General features: G+C 48.6%; 3 protein-coding genes across 6 annotated transcripts in view; 2 read left to right on the plus strand and 1 right to left on the minus strand.

The window, feature by feature from the left end:
* TBC1D5 (TBC1 domain family member 5) overlaps positions 1 to 4,385 on the plus strand; it is a 595,923-nt gene extending 591,538 nt beyond the window's left edge. The window contains exon 23 of the mRNA XM_070377101.1: positions 418 to 4,385. Within this exon, the coding sequence (XP_070233202.1) occupies positions 418 to 699 (282 nt within the window). The 3' untranslated portion in view covers positions 700 to 4,385. The remainder of the gene's footprint in view (positions 1 to 417) is intronic.
* Positions 2,863 to 22,148, minus strand: part of PLCL2 (phospholipase C like 2) — a 212,830-nt gene continuing 193,544 nt past the window's right edge. For all 4 annotated transcript variants that reach the window (XM_070377084.1, XM_070377066.1, XM_070377076.1 and 1 more), the window contains exon 7: positions 2,863 to 3,248. In XM_070377084.1, the coding sequence (XP_070233185.1) occupies positions 3,069 to 3,248 (180 nt within the window). In that variant the 3' untranslated portion in view covers positions 2,863 to 3,068. The remainder of the gene's footprint in view (positions 3,249 to 22,148) is intronic.
* On the plus strand, positions 5,826 to 6,378 carry LOC102272856 (acyl-CoA-binding protein). The gene has a single exon (XM_070377096.1). The coding sequence runs from the start codon at positions 5,917 to 5,919 to the stop codon at positions 6,178 to 6,180; it is 264 nt and encodes an 87-aa protein (XP_070233197.1). The 5' UTR covers positions 5,826 to 5,916; the 3' UTR covers positions 6,181 to 6,378.

The raw sequence follows: 22,148 nt of genomic DNA on the forward strand, positions 1-22,148 counted from the left end.
TTTTAAAGAAGCAGAACGGCATTTTCAAATGGGACTCTGTAAGCTTTAAGAGTGCTCTTCCAGCAGAGAGCCCTGTGAGGTCCTTTCTCGCAGCTCCGCTCTTTGGCAGAGGCCCTTCCCGGTCCATGTGTTTGTAGATCCTCCCAGTGCCCCCCACTGTCCTGGGAGACCCCGGTGCTCGAGGGATGAGCGGGCGCCAGTGACTGGACTCCAGGCGGGCCAGCCTGTGCCGGGATATCTGCCCCGACGGCGCACAGGAGTGGGACGAAACCAGAGGCCGGCCCCCGGGGGCGGGACAGACCCAGACCCCTCGGAGGAGCCCCCTGCCCACGGGAGGAGCCCCCCAAGCCCGCGGGAGGAGCCAGGGCCCGCCCAGCGCCCCTCACCGCGCCTCCTCCGGCCCTGACCCCTTTGCAGGCCCCGCCAGCAGCCCCGGGTCGCCGGGAGCGGCCGGGCGCGGACGACTTCGTCCTGGTCTCCAAGGACTGCGAGGAGCGCGGCGCCGGGCTGAGCCCCGCGGGCCAGGCCCAGCCGCTGCGGCCGCTCCGGGGCGCCGCCCGGCCGGTGCTCGTGTTCTCCGACCCGCTGACCGGCCCGGCCTCCGCCTCCTCCAGCAACCCCAGCTCCAGCCCCGACGACGACAGCAGCGGCCACAGCAAGGACTCGGGCTTCACCATCGTGAGCCCCCTGGACCTCTGACGGCCGCCGGCCACCCCGCTGCCCCGGGAGACGCCCCTGCCCGCGCGCCCGGCCGGGTGCCGCCCTCGGGGCCTGCGTCGGAAGCCCGCCGGGCAGCGCCAACCTCTCCTCCGCACTCCTGCCGTCCGGGGGAGGAGGAGCGGGCCTCCAGCCTCCCCTGGGGCGCCGGCGGACAGCTGGGGAGAGCTGGGCGCGGGCGCAGCAGGGCTCCAGTGTTCTCCAGCCTCAGACCCCACGGACCCGGCTGTCAGCGCGCCTCCTCAGACAGCCGTCTTCACCTTCGGAATCTGAGCGTCGGAAAAGAAGGCCGCGAGCGCCAAGCCGGCCTTGCTGTGCGCTCCACCGGCGCCCGCTGCAGCAGGGCCTCCAGGAGCCGGGGCAGCTCCCGGAAGGCCCCGCTTTCTCCTGTTGCTTGGCTCATCCCTTTGAAGAGAAGGTCAAAAGAGGGTTTACCTTTGCAGTGTGGAAATCCGGACTGACCCTGCGCTGGGTCACTCCCCCGCCAGACTCTGAGCTCAGGCAGCACAGCTTACCGCTTTTGTACGCAGCCTCTGCTCTGGGAAAGGAAGTGTCGGATGGAATGATCTTGGGTTCTCAGTTTTGCTGATGCTAAAAGCCTGTGTGAACCGCAAAAGTGACATGTGCCTTGCTCCCATTTAAGTCACATATTGGCTAATACCTTCTGTTACTATAAATGTAGCAATTTCTTAATATTTTAAGTTTTTTTTTATGATTTCTGGATTTTCACTGAATATTGCAATTTACTGGCCAGATAAGTTCAAGGATTGCTAACAGTAATCTAAATTACACATTATTTTCTCAGTCTACAAATCTACATTTAATTTTTTACTATTTTCTATTCGTTTTGTTTTTCCATGTAGAGTTTATTTCAGAACTAAGAGCCTCGGTTAACTAAGAGCCTCGGTTACTGGCTGGCTGCTCACTTGTGTGAGCAGGAAACTGCACTATTATTATTCAAGTAACAGGTTTAATTTTCTAACTGGAATGATACTGAGTGAAGACCAGTGGAGATGCACAGGCAAGCGATAAGAGCCGGGCTGAGGACTTATTCTGTAAAAGGATATTTCAGGGTCTGGGCAGAAATAAATTCAGTGTATCAGCCTGAGCCAATGCCGTGAGCAAAAAGTGAGGCACCACAGTGCAGATCCCACATAGTTATCCCGCTCACTTACCCGAGTGGCTGAAAAGAAAATGGACAAATCAAAAAGCAGTTATTGAGGATTTAGAAACCTTTTACACTTCCAAAATTTGCGAGCAGTTTGGTTTGGGAGAAGCAGTCATTAGGGTGCAGTGTCCAGTAGCTCTTCCAAAATAGTGTGGCGTTTCACTGATCCGGAAAATAAAGTCTGGTGTTAACGACTCAGCTGGCCGGAGGAACACGGCAGCTGCTGCAGCCGCTCCACGTGCCCCTGGCCGCGGTCCGCACGGGGTCCAGGCTCGCCCCCCGCAGGACCTGAGAGGCTGAGAAGGGGGCGAGGTGTTGGCTTCACAGATAGCAGCCGCTGTGTAAAGTCGGGGCCACTGTATGTACCGAAAGCAAAATGCCAAACCAGACACGCTTCTGACAAAGCTGTTTACCAAGTCGCTGGCCACTCTTAGTAGAATTACCTTGAACTGGAAATTTTAAAAGTTAAACTTTCATTAAATGCATGCACTGCTATTGGAGAACTATCATAAATCATCTCTTTAATGTGGCCACTGCTTCATACAGTGAGAAGCTATACGCAGTGCGTTGCTGCCACACCGGTGGCCTTTACGTGGCCTGCGCACCCAGCAGGGGTCTCCAGCCAGGAGCGGCCGTCCCACCGCAGTGCGCTGGAAGCCCATGGCTCTGCACGTTCAGGGGGTCGGGCTACTCATCCTAGTAAGCACGGCTCTCAGCAGGCGTGCTGCCAGAATCACCCAGCACCCAGAGGCCCCAGCAATCATACGTAAGTAAGTAAAACTTATTTTAGGATTTGGTTCCCCACCCCCCGCCCAGTAAATACTAATTAGACCATACAGTCCATCTGTATCTTAAGACATTGTTTTCTGTTGGGAAAATGTCTGCTTCTCAATGGAACCAGAGTGGCTAGTCTGTTGTTCACATTGGAACTGAATGATGACGTCTTTGTATACAAATACAGCCTGTTTGGGCCAGGAGAGAGTTTCTTGTTAAAGAGTTTATTTGCCTCCATAAGCAGGGTTGCTACATACATTCACAGTTGTAATAGACTGCAATTAGCTATTCCAGTTGTGCTTTAAAATCCCCAATGTTATTTTCATTAGTGAGTGCAAAGCGAACGTCCCATCCGGCTGACAGTTGGTCCTAGAGTTACAGACTCTGTGATCATCTCTAGAAAGTCCGCTCATTCTCCAGTCTCATCGTTTGCCTTCTCGGGTATGACCTCGAGGCTCCGCCGCGGCTTCTGGACGTCGGCGTTTTCTGTGCCTGGCTTGTTGAGTCCGCAGGAGACTGCCGCGTAGTGGATCTGCTTCAGGTTCTCCACGGTCTCGTTCTTGGCGTATTTCAAGAGGTCGGCTTGTCCCTGTGATGAGACACGCAATGAGACAGTATGAGCTGAGACGTGACCCGCAGTTAGTCTGCCAGCACAGGCCTCCACTGAGACAGAAACATTTTGATGCCTCAAGAGGGCACATTTATTTCTGATCGCACTGAATACAAATAGGTCAGTTTTAACAACAAAAAAAAAGTTTGTTCTCCCCGTTCTCGACAACAGACTCCCAGGAGTGTGCTGCCCGATCAGCCTTTCCATTTTCTAGGGTATTTTATTTTTACATACATGGAATCAAGCCGTTATATTTTTCTTCAGTTTCCTTTTTTTTTTCCACCAAAAGTCATGTCTTGGCAATCTTTCCATGTCAGTATATATAGATCTACCATAGGGTGACAGAATTTTTAAAAACAAAATTCTCCAGGTAGTCTAGGGTAATTAAGGTGGTAAAAACAAGAGTTCTTTATCTGCTTGAGTCTTACGTTTCTCACGTTCAGACAAGTCATCACAGCACTGTCAACAGACCAGACCGTTATCCAGCAGCAACACCAAGGACCCTTATGTGTGCCAACCCCGGGCCTGGGAGCCGCCGGGCTTCACCCCCTCACACCTACTTTGCTCTGCGCGCCTGCAGCTCCAGGCCCCCGGACCTGGCCCTGGGACGAGGCCAAGCAGAGAAGGGTGTGAGGCTGGGAGGGCGCTCTCTGCGGCGGCGTTCACGCCTGTCGCTTCAGAGCCCATTGAAGAGCAAAGGCTACTGAAAATGGCGTCACCCACCCACGACCCAGGGGTCTGGATTTGGACACCAACCACACTGGCTTGGCAGTGTTTTCATTTGAGAAACTGAAACGCTATTTGGTTTCACACATTCTGCTTCCAGTTTTATAACTAATTCCATTTTCTTTGTACCTTGAAAGACTTATAACAACCTTACAGGTCAAATAATTAAGGTTTTCAGAAAATAATCTTTAGATGATGTAGCTGAAGGCAGGGCTCTTGCTGACGGCTGCTCACCCTGGGCTGGGGCAGAGGCTGGAGCAGCCGAGAAAGGCATGACCTCGGCAGATGCAAAGCACCGGAGCCAGCAGCCGCCCAGCAGCAGTGGGCCCGTCAACAAACTTACTGTGTGACCACAAAAGATGTCCTCATCAATAAAAACATTTCAAAGCATATCAGCGTTACACAGTTTTTTATACTGAGCTAAAACATCAGGGATGCTGTTATTCCAGTTAAGTTTGTCAAAGCTTTCTTGCCAAACTGTCAGAAAAATGGAGGGCCCTCCTGAGGTGCGTGACCGGTGTGGCCACAAAGGCTCTCCCTCCCTCAGCCACCACGTGCGGTGACCACGTGAGGCCAGAGAGTGGACAGCCACCTGCTACCCCAGGGCTGGCTGGCACCTTCCTTCACATTACACACAGCGGAGGGAAGAGGAAGAGGGCATTCGGACCCCTCTGGGGGTCTGAGGAGGTGCCAGGCGCTGTTCGTCTTCAGGAAAACGGGAGTGCGGTTATGAGTGGCTGGAGTTCAGCATGTGTGGGGCCCACAAGGACTTCGAGGCTGCTCTGGAGCCAAAGCCCCCACCTGAAGGCTCACTCGGATGGTGGGTTCCGAGCTGCCCCTTCCTGCTCGGCTTCCTGTCCGCCCAGGAACAGCCTTCACTGATGTAACCAAGCAGGATCCTGTGGGGCCTTCCCCAGACAGGACTTCCCTCCCACCCCCATCCGCTGCTTTAGCTCCTCTGAAGCACCCAAATAACTGTATCTGATGCACATTTCCTAAATTATTTCACAGATGTGAACCCCTCCCCCCACCACCAAATGGAAGATGTTAACTACCTGACGACCTTGAGCACATAGCCCCGTTAACTCCTGTGACACTGCCCTGTCACCTCACCACCATCAGTCAATCAGAGAATTGTGCATGAGTGATCACATACCCTGGGACGCCTTTCCCTCCCCTGGCCTTTAAAATTGCTGTGCTGAAACGCTTTGGAAAGTTTGGGGGTTTGCGGACACAACTACCCTTCTTGCGTGACCCTACAGTAAACCTTTCTCTGCTCCAAACTCCAGCGTTTGGTGGCGTCTGGCTTCACCCTGTGTCAGGCACACAGACACGTTCGCCAGGGATTTTCATAGGCTAGCCAGGAGTGTGTGCCTGTGACAGGCTGACCCAGCCAGAGGCAGCCCCTCCCTGAGTCCCAGCGGCTTGCAGGGTACATTTCACTCTGGGGACGTCAGAGGCAGTGCCCCGGACAACTGCAAACCACCCCAGGGCACAAGGCTGCTTGGGACTGAGAGTCGCAGTGCTGTGGCCCCCCTTCAGTGTCACCTGGGCCAAGTCGCTCCAGCTTGTGCACGCGAGGCTTGGGTGTGAGGGCCCCGGCGGGTGGGTTTTGCTTGTGGCAGAGCACTGGTTGGAATTTTCCTCGTTGGACAAGGTCATTCACTTCATTTCTGATGGGACATCTGTTGGGGTTCTCCCTTTTTGTGAACTGTTTTGCTTGATATTTGACAGCATCAATCATGAATAATTAGGAATGGATGATCAGAGCTCTGCTCCATCCTACAGTCCCCTGGCATAGTCTTGCAAAACTGGGAAATCTTGCGCTTCTAAAATCGCTGCCAGTTGAGTCTCTTGTGCTGCTGCTACCTTCTCTTCGCCGCCTCCGCGGGCTTCCTGGAATCTTTGCAACACCGCCGGCATGTCTCAGGCTGAGTTTGACAAAGCTGCTGAGGAAGTTAAGCATCTTAAGACCAAGCCAGCAGATGAGGAGATGCTGTTCATCTACAGCCACTACAAACAAGCAACTGTGGGTGACATAAATACAGAACGTCCTGGAATGTTGGACTTCAAAGGCAAGGCCAAGTGGGATGCCTGGAATGAGCTGAAAGGGACTTCTAAAGAAGATGCCATGAAAGCTTACATTGACAAAGTAGAAGAACTAAAGAAAAAATATGGAATATAAGAGACTGAGTTTGGCTGCCAGCCATTCATTTCACCTAAACTGATTTAAAGCCTTGTTTTTCTAATACTGGGGATGAAGTTCATAAATAATTAGCTAAGCCAGAAGCTCAAGACAGCCCAGGATATGACTAACAGATTAGGAGCTGAAACGGTTACTAATCCTTGCTGAGTAATTTTTATCAGTAGATGAATTAAAAGTATCTTTGTTACTTTAAAAAAAAAAAACTGGGAAATCTTTAGCTATCCTCCATTAACCCTCCAACTAATTCCTATCCTTCTAAAACTCTTCCACAAAATGGCAGAGGAAGGAATACTTCCAAACTCATTCTTTGAGGCCACTATCACCCTGATACCAAAACCAAAGACAACACAAGAAAATTACAGCCCAATATCACTGATGAACACAGATGCAAGAATCATCAACAAAATTCTAGCAAACAATTCAACAACACATTAAAACAATCATACACCATGATCAAGTCAGGTTTATCCCAGGGATGCAAGGATTCTTCAATATACGCAATCAATGTGATTAACAAATTGAAAGATAAAAACCATATGATAATCTCGATAGATACAGAAAAAGCTTTTGACAAAATTGAACACCCATTTATGATACAAAAAAAAAAACCTTCAAAAATGGGCATACAAGGGCAAAATAATAAAGGCCATATATGATAAACCCACAGCAAACATTCTCAATGGTGAAAAACTGAAAGCATTTCCTCGAAGATCAGGAACAAGACAAAGGTGGCCACTCTCACCACTATTATTTAACATAGCTTTAGAAGTGCTAGCTACGACAATCAGAGAAGAAAAAGAAAGAAAAGGAATCCAGATTGGAAAAGAAGAAGTAAAACTCTCACTGCAGACTACATGATAGCATACACAGAAAATCCTGAAGACACGATCAGAAAATCACTAGATTGATCAATGAATTTAGCAAAGTGGCAGGATACAAAATCAATACACAGAAATCATTTGCATTCCTATACACTAACAGTGAAATATCAGAAAAAGAAATTAAGGAATCAATCCCATTTACCATTGCAACAAAAAGAATAAAATACCTAGGAATAAACCTACCTAAGGAGACAAAAGAGCTGTACTCAGAAAACTATAAGACACTGAAAGAAAGACAACGCGGAGAGACATTCCATATTCCTGGGTTGGAAGAATATTGTGGAAATGATGGTACTACCAAATGTAACCTACAGATCAGTGCAATCCCTGTCAAACTACCAATGGCATATTTCACAGAACTAGAACCAAAAAATCTCACAATTCATATGGAAACACAAAAGACCCCCAAATAGCCAAAGCTATCTTGAGAAAGAAGAATGGAGCTGGAGGAATCAACCTTCCTGACTTCAGACTATACACTGCAAAGCTATACTCATCAAGACAGTATGGTACTGGCACAAAAACAGAAATACAGACCAGTGGAGTAAGACAGGAAGCCCAGAGATAACCCCACGCACCTGCGGGGACCTTATTTTTGACAAAAGGAGGCAAGAATATGCAATGGGTGGTGCTGGGAAAACTGGACAGCTATGTGTAAAAGAATGAAATTAGAACACTGCCTGACATCATACACAAAAGTAAACTCAAAATGGATTAAAGACCTAAATATAAGACTGGAAACTTTAAAACTCCTAGAGGAAAACAGGCAGAACACTCTATGACATAAATCACAGCACGATCCTCTACGACCTGCCTCGTAGAATAATGGAAATAAAAACAAAAAACAAACAAGTGTGACCTAATTAAAAGCTTTCGCACAGCAAAGGGCACTATAGACAAAGTGAAAAGACAACCCTCTGGAAGAAACGGAGCCAGTGAAACAACAGACAAAGGATTGATTTCAAAAATATGAAGCAGCTCATACAAGTCAAGAGCAGGAAAACAACCCAATCAGAAAATGGCCAAAAGACCTAAACAGACATTTCTCCAAAGAAGACATACAGATGGCTAAGAAACAAATGAAAAGATGCTCAAGGATCACTCATTATTAGAGAAATGCAAATCAAAACTACAGTGAGATATCGCCTCACACTGGTCAGAATGGCCATCATCAAAAAGTCTACAAACAATAAATGCTGGAGAGGGTGTGGAGGAAAGGGAACCCTCCTGCACTGTTGGTGGGAATGCAAATTGATATAGCCACTATGGAGAACAGTGTGGAGATGCCTTAAAAAACTAGGAATAAAACCATGATATGACCCAGCAATCCAACTACTAGGCATATACCCTGAGGAAATCAAAACTGAAAAAGACACATGTGACCCCGGGTCCACTGCAGCCCTATTTACAATCGTTAGGACATGGAAGCAACCTAGATGTCCATCGACAGATGAGTGGATAAAGAAGCTGTGGTACATACACACCATAGAATCTACTCAGCCATGAAAAGGAACGAATGTGAGTCAGTCCTAATGAGGTGGATGAACCTACACCCTGTTATACCAGGTGAAGGACGTCAGAAAGAGAAAAGCAGTCACCATATACTAACACATACGTATGGAATCTAGAAAGATGGCACTGATGAGCTATCTGCAGAGCAACAACGGAGACCCTGATACTGAGAATGGACGTGGGGGAGGAGGAGAGAGTGGGATGTATGGAGAGTGTAACACGGGAACTTACCGACCGTGTGCAAACCAGACAGCCAAAGCGAATTTCCCCGCAAGACTCAGCTCAAACCAGGGCCGGGAAACAGCCTAGAGGGGCGGGGTGGGGCGGGAGGCGGGAGGGGGCGCAAGCGTCAGGGACGCCACGGGGGAACCTGTGGCTGCTCCATGCTGGTGTTTGGTACAAACCAATGCAACTGTGTAACGCAATTATCCTTCCCAATTAAAAGTAAATTTTAAAAAGTGGGACTTCTGCAATTGCTTTTATCTGGGGGGTGTGTGGATGTATGTGAGTGAGTGTCTCACTCAAATCCTGTTCTCTCCTCGTTTTGCTGAAAGTGACTGTGAATGTGAGCAGATGATCTGTATCACTGTCTATGACTCTCACTTGTTTAAACTGAACTGAATATTTGGGAACTGGGGGAAAAGTTCCCGAAGATGGCTGGGTTCTGTATAAGCAGTGAGAGAAGGAATCTGCATTTCTCTTCCTGTGCCTTTGATACACAAATGATCTCTCCAGATATCTGGTAACATGCAGTTTTAAAGTCATGCTAAATTAAGTGATGGAAGTTCATATGGTTGTTTCTAAATGAGAAAACGAAGGGGCAAAATAATAGGGATGCAGAAAGTAATGGAAGGCTTGCAGAACAGAGCTTTCTGCATGGTCAGAACTGACTAAGTTTAGATTAAATTCAGTAAATGAATCATTAGTAAAAGTAAGCTGGTGCAAAACTGGATTCTGTTTTGTCTGTTAAGAGTACAGAGTTTTCCTAGGATGCTGCCACTGGTAACAGATTGTGTGAGTTTCTGTGCCTTTAAGTGATTTGTATTTGCTCTTGAGAGCTCTTCTTATTTTAGTGAAGGAATAAGTACTGTGTGAAAATGACCTATGATCTTATTTGACTGTTTTGAAACTTTCTGACAAAAATCCCCAAATATCAAATTTTAATTAAAGTTTTTTTACCTCCAGCTAACTTTGGGATCCTTTAGAGAGCTCCTCAGGCTTCTCAGGGAAAAATATTAAACTAATAAGGATTGTTTGGTATGTTAAAGTACACGGGAAATACTGTTAAATGACTGATACACCTCCTCAGACTATCCGCTATGGGTAAACATTACTAATATAGATATGCTAGAAATTATATGGAATTTCTAAAATTTGGACCTGTCCTGGCATAGTGTTATAATTTTCGTTGTTATCTTAAAATGATGGGGGAGGAATCAAGACAGCAGAATCGAAGGACGTGGAACGCCCCTCCTCCCACAAATACGTCAGAAGCACATCTCCGTGGGGAACAATCTCGTTCCTTACCGAATGCCGGCAAAAGATCCGAGGTGCCCAGAAACACAAGAATGATCCCCACATACCTGGGCAGGATGAAAGAGTGTTCTTTTTAAAGGGACACTGAGTGTATGGCAAAACCACAATATTGTACAGTTATTAGTCTCCAATTAAAAGAAAAAATAAAGGGACAGGGATGGGACGTGAGCCCTGGGAGGGGCTGGAAAAGAGGGAAGGTGCTGGCACCCCGAAAAACCCCCTCACCTGTGTGGGCATCAGCTGAGACAGAAAGGCCCGGAGCGGGGCACACTGCAGGTCGGCGGCAGAAGAGAGACCAGCGCAGAGGACCCGGGCTGCCCCGCTGCAGCCCCAGCGCAGCCCCGCGCAGGCCCAGTGCGCTCTTGGGACCTGCCTTGGGCGGGTGGGTGTGTCAGCATCTGTGCTGTTGACTTTGTGTCGACTGCCTGCACTCCCACAGTGGAGGGGGGGCCAGGGGCAGTGCCAGCCACGAAGTCCTCTGTGAGCCCCCCAGCAACAGGGCACCCGCCCAGGCAGGCAGGTCTGGAGAAGGAACACGGGGGTTCTCCCGGTGGGAGAGCCCCAGTCCCACCGGCCTCACACTAGGGGCTTCTGCTCAGCAACCGGGGAAGAGACCCTGCCCTGGAGGGTGGTGGCCACGGCAGGGGAGAGGGGGCTGGCTCAGCACCCAGGCAGCTCTGGCACCATGGCACCCCCCACCCCCCCATCGAGGGGGTGACGGCCTCACTGAGGCAAGAGCAGCAGGCACGCGTCCTGAAAGCAGAGTGAACCCACATGGGCCGCCCAGGGAGGCCGCCAGATTAAAGCAGCCCTCCACGACCACAGAGCACCGCGCCCCCAAACTCAGAGGGAGAGAAACAGGAGGGGAATGAAGAAGCAGGGGAACCATACCCAGCTGAAAGGTCATGAGAATCCCCAAAAGAACAGGCAACAAACCTCTTCCATCTAACAGACGAGGAGCCCAGAAAGGAGATAATGAAAATACTGAAGACATTACAAAGGGCTACTGACAGAAATGCAGATTCCTGTAAGCAGAACTAGAAACAATAAAGAGGAACCAAGAAATATTAGGAGGCTCATTCACTGAGATGAAAGCTGACTTAAAGGCTACAGATAGCAGAAGGAATAATGCCGAAGAATGCATAACTCATCTGGGAGAAGAGTAGAAGTCACCCAATCAGAACAGCAGACAGAAAGTCAAATGAAGAAAAAGAAAGCAATATGAGAGATCCAGGATAATACAAAGCACACCAATCTACATGCAACAGGGGTCCCAGAAAGATGACAAAGGGGACTGAAAATGCATCTGAAGAAATCATGGCTGAAAACGCCCCGAACCTAAAGGAGGAAATAGACATCCAGGTACAGGCAGCACAGCGGGTCCCAAACAAGATAAACCCAGACAGACCTGCACTAGAACACGCACAGTGACAACGGCAGAAGCTAAGGACGGATTCCAAAGACAGCAGGAGAGACAACAGGAGTTGGTTACAGCGAAGCCCCCCAGGGCTGTCAGCTGATCGCTCTACAAACTCACCGCAGACCAGGGGGGTGGCAAGGTGCATTCAAAACCCTGGAAGGGAAAGCCTGCAACCCTGAATCTACAAGCAAGACTATCCTTTAGAAGAAGAAAAAGAGTTCTTCTCATAAGCAGAAACTGAAAGAATGCAGCAAGGTTAAGCCCATCTACTAGGAGACCCTGGAAGGTCTTCTCGAGAAAAGAAGCTCAGGAAAGAGGAAACCACAGCTGTGAAGTCAACCACTTTAAGAAGCCAGGACACAGATGAAAATGTTGTATGTCATAACTTGGTTAAGCGTCTTTGTCAAAAAGCATTATAATCAGATCTCCAATCTTGCCTTCTGAAGTCCTTTATCATTCATAGACAGTTACAGTGACCTGTCCAAAATGCTTCAACTCTAAGAAGAGTCATAGAAAGGACTTTCTGACAAGTACAGGTTTTTGATGACTTTTAAATCATTATGCTGAACCAGGTAAGATATTTTAAAAGTCTAAAGACAACTCTGATTTCATACAGCTGTTAGTAAAAAAGTATACAGGACTGCGTAAACTGATGAAGACAGTTGTGACTTTTTGGTTTTAAGGAAACCTTTCCCCTTAACTTAATTATGATTTACAGCAGTTTGATAAAGTATACCTTTATAACCACAATGGAAATTTTTTTTTTCTCTCTACCTGATCCCTCTAGATACTGGAAACTCCTAGGTTCCTAGCAGCTTTATCGGGTAAATTAGGAAGGACTACTTCCTAACTACTTCCCCTCATCCAAGGTAAGGAGCAGCGGCTGCGCTTTGCTGGAGCAGCCGTGAAGAGATACCCCACGCCCAAGGTAAGAGAAACCCAAGTTAAGAACGGTAGGTGTTGCGAGAGGGCATCAGAGGGCAGACACACTGAAACCATACTCACAGAAAACTAGTCAGTCTAATCACACTAGGACCACAGCCTTGTCTAACTCAATGAAACTAAGCCATGCCCGTGGGGCCACCCAAGATGGGCAGGTCATGGTGGAGACGGCTGATAGAACGTGGTCCACTGGAGAAGGGAATGGCAAACCACTTCAGTATTCTTGCCTTGAGAACCCCATGAACAGGATGAAAAGGTAAAATGATAGGATACTGAAAGGGGAACTCCCCAGGTCAGTAGGTGCCCAATATTTCTCCACTGGAGATCAGTGGAGAAATAACTCCAGAAAGAATGAAGGGATGGAGCCAAAGCAAAAACAATACCCAGTTGTGGATGTGACTGGTGATAGAAGCAAGGTCCGATGCTGTAAAGAGCAATATTGCATAGGAACCTGGAATGTCAGGTCCATGAATCAAGGCAAATTGGAAGTGGTCAAACAAGAGATGGCAAGAATGAATGTTGACATTCTAGGAATCAGCGAACTGAAATGGACTGGAATGAGTGAATTTAACTCAGATGACCATTATATCTACTACTGCGGGCAGGAATCCCTCAGAAGAAATGGAGTAGCCATCATGGTCAACAAAAGAGTCAAAAATGCAGTACTTGGATGCAATCTCAAAAACGACAGAATGATCTCTGTTCGTTTCCAAGGCAAACCATGCAATATCACAGTAATCCAAGTCTATGCCCCAACCAGTAATGCTAAAGAAGCTGAAGCTGAACGGTTCTATGAAGACCTACAAGACCTTTTAGAACTAACACCCAAAAAAGATGTCCTTTTCATTACAGGGGACTGGAATGCAAAAGTAGGAAGTCAAGAAACACCTGGAGTAACAGGCAAATTTGGCCTTGGAATATGGAATGAAGCAGGGCAAAGACTAATAGAGTTTTGCCAAGAAAATGCACTGGTCATAGCAAACACCCTCTTCCAACAACACAAGAGAAGACTCTATACATGGACATCACCAGATGGTCAACACTGAAATCAGATTGATTATATTCTTTGCAGCCAAAGATGGAGAAACTCTATACAGTCAACAAAAACAAGACCAGGAGCTGACTGTGGCTCAGATCATGAACTCCTTATTGCCAAATTCAGACTGAAATTGAAGAAAGTAGGGAAAACGACTAGACCATTCAGGTATGACCTAAATCAAATCCCTTATGATTATACAGTGGAAGTGAGAAATAGATTTAAGGGCCTAGATCTGATAGATAGAGTGCCTGATGAACTATGGAAGGAGGTTCATGACATTGTACAGGAGACAGGGATTAAGACCATCCCCATGGAAAAGAAATGCAAAAAAGCAAAATGGCTGTCTGAGGAGGCCTTACAAATAGCTGTGAAAAGAAGAGAACCGAAAAGCAAAGGAGAAAAGGAAAGATATAAGCATCTGAATGCAGAGTTCCAAAGAATAGCAAGAAGAGATAAGAAAGCCTTCTTCAGCGATCAATGCAAAGAAATAGAGGAAAACAACAGAATGGGAAAGACTAGAGATCTCATCAAGAAAATTAGAGATACCAAGGGAACATTTCATGCAAAGATGGGCTCGATAAAGGACAGAAATGGTATGGACCTAACAGAAGCAGAAGATATTAAGAAGAGGTGGCAGGAATACACAGAAGAACTGTACAAAAAAGATCTTCACAACCCAGATAATCACGATGGTGTGATCACTCACCTAGAGCCAGACATCCTGGAATGTGAAGTCAAGTGGGCCTTAGAAAGCATCACTATGAACAAAGCTAGTGGAGGTGATGGAATTCCAGTTGAGCTATTTCAAATCCTGAAAGATGATGCTGTTAAAGTGCTGCACTCAATATGCCAGCAAATTTGGAAAACTCACTAGTGGCCACAGGACTGGAAAAGGTCAGTTTTCATTCCAATCCCAAAGAAAGGCAATGCCAAAGAATGCTCAAACTACCACACAATTGCACTCATCTCACACGCTAGTAAAGTAATGCTCAAAATTCTCCAAGCCAGTCTTCAGCAATACATGAACCATGAACTTCCAGAGGTTCAAGCTGGTTTTAGAAAAGGCAGAGGAACCAGAGATCAAATTGCCAACATCCGCTGGATCATCAAAAAAGCAAGAGAGTTCCAGAAAAACCTCTATTTCTGCTTTATTGACTATGCCAAAGCTTTTGACTGTGTGGATCACAATAAACTGTGGAAAATTCTGAAAGACATGGGCATACCAGACCACCTGACCTGCCTCTTAAGAAACCTATATGAAGGTCAGGAAGCAACAGTTAGAACTGGACATGGAACAACAGACTGGTTCCAAATAGGAAAAGGAGTACGTCAAGGCTGTATATTGTCACCCTGCTTATTTAACTTCTATGCAGAGTAAATCATGAGAAACGCTGGGCTGGAAGAAGCACAAGCTGGAATCAAGATTGCCGGGAGAAATATCAATAACCTCAGATATGCAGATGACACCACCCTTATGGCAGAAAGTGGAGAAGAACTAAAAAGCCTCTTGATGAAAGTCAAAGTGGAGAGTGAAAAAGTTGGCTTAAAACTCAACATTCAGAAAACGAAGATCATGGCATCTGGTCCCATCACTTCACGGGAAATAGATGGGGAAACAGTGTAAACAGTGTCAGACTTTATTTTTCTGGGCTCCAAAATCACTGCAGATGGTGACTGCAGCCATGAAATTAAAAGAGGCTTACTCCTTGGAAGGAAAGTTATGACCAACCTAGATAGCATATTCAAAAGCAGAGACATTACTTTGCCAACACAGGTTCGTCTAGTCAAGGCTCTGGTTTTTCCTGTGGTCATGTATGGATGTGAGAGTTGGACTGTGAAGAAGGCTGAGTGCGGAAGAATTGATGCTTTTGAACTGTGGTGTTGGAGAAGACTCTTGAGAGTCCCTTGGACTGCAAGGAGATCCAACCAGTCCATTCTGAAGGAGATCAGCCCTGGGATTTCTTTGGTAGGAATGATGCTAAAGCGGAAACTCCAGTACTTTGGCCACCTCATGCGAAGAGTTGACTCATTGGAAAAGACTGATGGTGAGAGGGATTGGGGGCAGGAGGAGAAGGGGACGACAGAGGATGAGATGGCTGGATGGCATCACTGACTCGATGGACGTGAGTCTGAGTGAACTTTGGGAGTTGGTGATGGACAGGGAGGCCTGGCGTGCTGCGATTCATGGGGTCACAGAGTCGGACAGGACTGAGCAACTGATCTGATCTGATCTGATGGTCAATTAACCAGATTCATTTTGTAAACAAACCAATCTTAATTTGGCTGATTTGATAACAATGAGGATAATTTTAGAGCTATGTGTCAATGAATATCAAATTCTGATTCTCTTCATTGAAGTCTGCATGTATTGTCTAAGTCTCACTTCTCAGACAGTTCCTTGTTGCCATGGTGTGTGTGTGTGTGTGTGTGTGTGTGTGTGTGTTAGTCACTCAGGCATGTCCAACTCTTTGTGACCCTATGGACTGTAGCCCGCCAGGCTCCTCTGTCCATGGAGTTCTCTAGGCAAGAATACTGGAGTGGGTTGCCATGCCCTCCTCCAGGAGATCTTTCTGACCCAGGGATTGAACTTGGTCTCCTGCATTCCGGGTGGATTCTTTACCATCTGAGCCACCATGGAAGCCTGTTGTCATGTTACATAATTGTAAAGTTTAATTGAATTATTAAGAAGGACACTCAAGTTTATTTCTCAAGCTTATCGCAGCCATCTACCTTTGGGTAAATATCAGTTGCCCCATGACCCACGGCCAGAGATGATACATTCTAGAAGAACCACCGCTTAAATATGTCAAGAGATTAACTTGGGATAAGGCCTTGTTGATTGCCCTGCTGTGGATGAGAATGGCTCCCAGAAGACTTAAATAAGCCCCTTTGAAATACTGCGGGCCAGTCCCAGTGTCCGCCCAGTGGGAGAGCCTGTAACTGCTCTGAAGACCTAACCGTTGCTGACGGCACTGAACTCTGGGCACTGTACCAACCTCTGTGCATCAGTTTGCCTACTACACGTCTGTCTGTCCAACTGAGGGAGGCCTACATCCCTTCTGACCTGGAGACCAAGTCGCCCTGAAAAGCCTAGAGAAATCAAAGTGCCTGAGCACGAGCTGACTGCAATGTGGGCAGGACCACATTACATACACATCACCTACCCACACTCACCTGTCAGGGCAGCTGGGGTAAAGCCGTGAGTTCATCACATGCTGATTAAAACAGCACCACGTCCTCAGAAAATGGCCCAGCTCCTGAGAGGCCTGGAGAGCAGTGGGTCTGTGAACCCCTGGAAGGCTGGAGACTGCTCTTCAAAAAGCTAAGTATTGAGACTGCGGTTCACTGCAGCTGGAGAACGGCGAGTCAGCCACTTATTGAATCTTGTTCAACCGAATAACACAGGCATCTAGTGTGGTTACGACACTCAGAAAGTTAAAATTAATAGCTCTGTGTAGGAACTGGAACCAGAAGCCCAAGTCCAGTGATAAATTAGGGAACAAAAGGGCTAAAGGGTTTCCTCAGGTTACAATAATTGTAGATAAAGAATGAACGAGAACCGTACCATTTACTAAAGATTCTAAGGAATACTGCCCGCTGAAGGCTCGTCGGTCCCTTCTGTGATGACCCAGCACTGCCGCTGTCCAGCAGGAAGAAGCCAGGCAGCCGCTGTGCGTTTCCCACCAGACTACGGAAGGGGCACTGACAAGGGGAACAGTGGGAAGAAGAACGGGTGTGAGCCCTTAACAGGTCTCTTTTTAACCTTTGTATTCTGCTGCTTTTGCTACAAGTTAATCACTAAGGAGACGCTGCCTATCGCTTAAAGTGTACATAAATGGTCTATCTCAGGGAGCCCTGCTCCCGTGCCTGAATGTTAAACTAAAATGTTTTGTTCAGCTCACAGGGAGCACCTTGGCCCAGCCCGCCTGTGCATGGCTGCAAGAAAGAAGAAAGTAACACATCCCCGCCTGGAGTCTGGCCAACACCAGGAGATATTTCTAACAAAACGAACACTGCTAGCTAAATTATTTATGTATTGCCTGTTTTACAAAATTGTTTCTTGTATTAGCAAATGTGTGACTGAGCCTCTGATAAAAATAACGATGAGCAGGTGACCTGATACCAAGTTCTATAAAGACCACCGCCCGTAACAGCGCAACTCTAGCTACAGGGAGGAGCAGCAAGAGGGAGCGTTCTCCCGGGACCGTAACAGTAAGAGAGCTGCTCCAAGACTTTCTTTCTGGCTGCTTTTAATAAGGCCTAGTGCAGAAACAGCAAAAGCCTAGCAAGGAAACCCACGCCTGACCTAAGAAGGAGCATTCCTAACACTGTGGGAGGACACGAGCACGAAATGCTTCCCAAGCCACGGGCAAGTTGCGGACCCTGAGGCAGCACCGCGCCCGCCCTTCCAGGACCGAGTCGGCAGCCAGGACAGCGCTGCCTTCGACTCCTCCGCCAGGAGCTCAGGCTGCAGGTCGGGCGCAGGCACCCAGCGCTCTGAGGGGCTGGCGGAACAGACCTTCAGGCGGCCAGAGCTTTCAGGAAGCGGTCTGAAGACCCCGGTTCTTGCATCTCCTCGGGGAATCTCGGCGCTGACACGTACCGGGCAGCCGCTGTGGATTGAGTTCAGACGCGCTCCCTCACGGCCGGGAGCCCGGCCTCTCCGGGCTGCGCGGGACCCGCTCTCAGAGCAGCGCCTGCCGCTGCCAGGGCCTGTGGCTTTCCTCCAGGTGGGTTAACCTCCCTAGCGGAAACCTGCCTGTTTCCCCGTCCCGACCTGTCCTGCACGCGGTGGAGGCGCCTCGGATAACGGGCCGCGCCTGAGCCGCCCCGGGGAGCGCGCCCTCCGCGCCGCTGCCCAGCGCCTCTCGGGGCGCCTGGCTCCCGGGCTCCACGGTGCGGGGCCTTCTCCCTGGGTGGGCGACGGGAGCCGCCCGATGACTGAGGGCGCCGCCCGAGCCTCCTGGATGCCAAGGACGGACCGTGCCGCCGCCCTGTCCCTGCCGCCCGCCAGTCAGGGCCGCGCGGCAGCCGACCTGGGCGCCGCGACCACCTGCCACCCCAGACCTGCCACGGCGCTTTGCTGAAACCTTCAGAGAGCTGGGGGCTTTAGGGCGCCGGCCACGCATCTCCGCGTGGCCTGACAACACGCCTCTCTGCTCGGCCTCTGATGCTTCCGTGCTGTTTGCCCTCTGTGCCCTGGGCATGCGCACATGCGGGCACTAACTCCACTCCCCTGTGAGGTGAGGCTGCCTCTGGCCTAGAGAGAGAGGAGAGCAGGCCCCGGCCAGGAGAGACGGCCACCCCCAGCGGGCCTCACCCCGCGAGGCGCTGCACCCGGCATGCTGATGCTCACAGGGCCTCAGCTTCCCTGTCACTCTGCAAGTCTCCACGAGCTCAGGTCCCCTGAGCACATTCTGGGGTCATGCACGCTGGTCTGGAGTCCACTTCCGTCCTCCTCAAACATTTCTGCAACGAAAACCCAAGACTGAACTTGTCAAACCTTCACCTAATGACTGGGAAACAAAAGCCAGCTTGACAGGAAGTTACAGCTCCTTTACTGTTATTTAACTGGAATATTAATAGTATGTGGTCACAAACAGAGTGCGTTTTAGTAAGTAACCTGTGGGGTGATGCAAGGCTCATAAAGAAACTGAATGCACTTCAATCCGGTATTTCACGGGTATTCAAGATCACAAGCAAACTTGTAAGCCTCCTTTAAGAGGGCTACAGAAACTAACACCTTCTGTCTCTTACACCCACAACTCAGAAGGACTGTGAGCATAATTACAGTCCAAGATCTGAAACCACAAAGTCTATGATGTTTCAAAACTTAGGCAGGTAGGCATGCCTACCAACAAAGTCTGCTGGGGAACAACAGTAACCGTTTACTGAGTGACTACTGAGCCCCAGACAGTGAGCCAAGCCCTTCACAGAGATTATTCTCAGGACAGTCGCTCAATTCTGCAAGACAGGTGCAATTACCATCCCCATTTCACAGCTGAGGAAACAGTTTAGAGAGATGGCGGGCCTTGCCCGAGGGCAGGGTCGACATGGAAACTTTAAATACTTAAGTACACACAACCGGTGTGTGTGTGTGTGTGTGTGTGTGTGTGTGTGTTTTCTCTTCAGATAAACTAAACCAGAGTCCAAACTACAGGCAGTGGAGCCCACAAGGTACAGGTGAGACTTTAAAGCCAACAGTGGGGAGCAGTGACAGCATTTTTACGCTCAGCATTTCACCAGTGATGGAGACAGTCCACTTTCCCTGTGGTTAAATGCAGGGGCAGAAGTCTAGATTTCAGGTTTGTAGAGCGGCAGAAGACTAGGCATCAGAGCGAATGGAATCCTGGCTACTGGTTCTGAGCCGCCACCTACCACATTCTGATGGAGCTCTGCCAGGGGTCGCAGGGGCAGGAAGGCCCCCTCCTCAGCTCATCAGGCCTTCTTACCACTAAGGTCTCAATAAACCTTCCACTTAGAAAAGACCCCCCGACCATCACCACCCAAGGCTGGAGCAATGGGGATGGGGGCACGAGCTTCCACAGGAAAAGCTTTCTTTCAAATATTCCACTATTTTCTGGGGACGCAGCTCCTAATCCCTGACCTCACTCAGTTGTGTCCTGAATATGCAGGACCCACGGGTCGATCTGGGACAGCCCTCCGCCCACCCCATGACACTGTCCCCCGCCTTCCGGCCAATATTTTGGCTCTTTTGTCACATTTAACTGTTACTCTTCAGTGTTACAACTGTTGTGCTCCACAGATTGTATAGAAGTTAACCAATTAAAAACTTAAATGTAAGGTTCAGCTGAGTTTTAATTGAGAACAAATGCTTTTCTCCAGAGCAACAGCTTCCCACTTCATCTGACACAGGCGGAAGGTGGTGCTCCCAGGCAGCCCAGGGACGTGTGAAGTCTGAGCTGAGCCCCAGCAGGTCAGGGGCTGCGCCTTCCACGTGGGGCCCTGCGGCACCCGCAGATGGCGCTCGAGGCCACTGTAGGGACCTGGCTTCTACGCCACGAAGCCCTCGAGTTGCAACTGCGACCGCCCTCCCTGCTACCAGGGAAAGGAGAGGCACCCACCTGCACAGGGATGGGACGAGGGTCTTGGGAGCGGTCAGCAGGGTCTCCAGGTCGCAGAGCTGAGTCCAGCCACACAGAGAGAGGAGGTCAGGGGATTCCAGGCAGAGGACAAGGGCCAGAGAGGACATGGGGCCAAGGTGAAGGTGGGAGAGACGGACAGGGCCAGGGTGGGAGCCGGAGGACGCTGGGGCGCCAGGACACGCTTCATGTGAGCACTGCCCTCGCCCCAGGCATCTTCCAAGCACACCTCTGCATAATTAAATGTTAGCTGAGTAACCCCAGATTCCACATCAGTGGGATCCAAATGTCCGAGGTGCCACTGTGTTCTGATGGGTCAGGAAGGGCGGCCTGCCCAGCAACAAGCACTACAGTAGTTTGATTTAGAGCTTTTCCCGAAAACAGACAACACAATCGATTACCTATAATACGAGAAGTAACTGCAGGGGCTTAGCATCAGGAAAGGAGTGGAGCACAGACTGTCTGATTTTCAGAAACCAGTGTTGTCCTTCAGGGCTTCCAGGTAAACCTGCACCTCAGGTGAACACAAACCAAGATCAATGTCTTACCACAAACCTCTGAAGGGTCACCAAGAAAAGAGAGACGCAGAATAAAAGAAAACCAGTACCCCAGGAACACAAAACGCCGCAAGAGAAGACCACGAAAACTGTATGCCAGCAAATTCAACAACCCTAAAAGGAAACCAGTACCCCAGGAACACAAAACGCCAAAGAGAAGACCACGAAAACTGTATGCTGGCAAATTCAACAACCCAGAAGAAATGGAGAAGTTCCTAGAAACACACATCCCACCAAAATGGAGTAAGAAGAAACTGATAATTTAAACACACCAATCATTGCAAGCAAAACAGAATCACTACTTTAAAAAATTCCTAAAAACAAAAGTTCAGGACCCGATGGCTTCACAGGCAAATTCCACCAAACATACAAAAAAGGACTTATATTGATTCTCCTCAAATTCCTGCAAAAGACTGAAGAAGAGAGAATACTCCCAAAGACATTCTATGAAGCCATCATCACCCTGATACCAAAACCAGAGGACACTGCAAAAAGCAATGAAATTACAGGCCAATGTCTTTGAAGAATATAAATGCAAAAATTCTTAAACAAAATATTAGCAAATCCAACAACAGATAAAAAGGCCTACCTGGATTCATCTTAAGTTCACAAGGATGGTTCAACATACACAAGTCAACCAGTGTGATAAAGCACATCAACAAAAGAAAAGATGGAAACCACACGATCGTCTCAGTGACGCAGCTGACAGAATTCAACATCCGTTCATGATAAAAACTCTTACCAGAGCGGCCGTAGAGGGAACGTAGCTCAACATAATAAAAGCTACTTATGCCAAGCCCGCATCCATATAATACTCGACAATGAAAAGCTGCAAGGCTTCCTGCTAAAATCTGAAACAAGACAAGGAGCCCCACTCTCACCACTTCTATTAAACGCAGTATTGGAGTCCTAGATACAGCAATCAGACAAGAAAAAGAAACCAAAGGCATCCAAGTC

Source organism: Bos mutus, chromosome 1, assembly GCF_027580195.1.
Source record: "Bos mutus isolate GX-2022 chromosome 1, NWIPB_WYAK_1.1, whole genome shotgun sequence".
NCBI lineage: Eukaryota > Metazoa > Chordata > Mammalia > Artiodactyla > Bovidae > Bos > Bos mutus.

Coding starts and splice junctions, on each gene's coding strand:
- LOC102272856 (XM_070377096.1), top strand. CDS start 5,917: ATGTCTCAGGCTGAGTTTGACAAAGCTGCTGAGGAAGTTAAGCATCTT.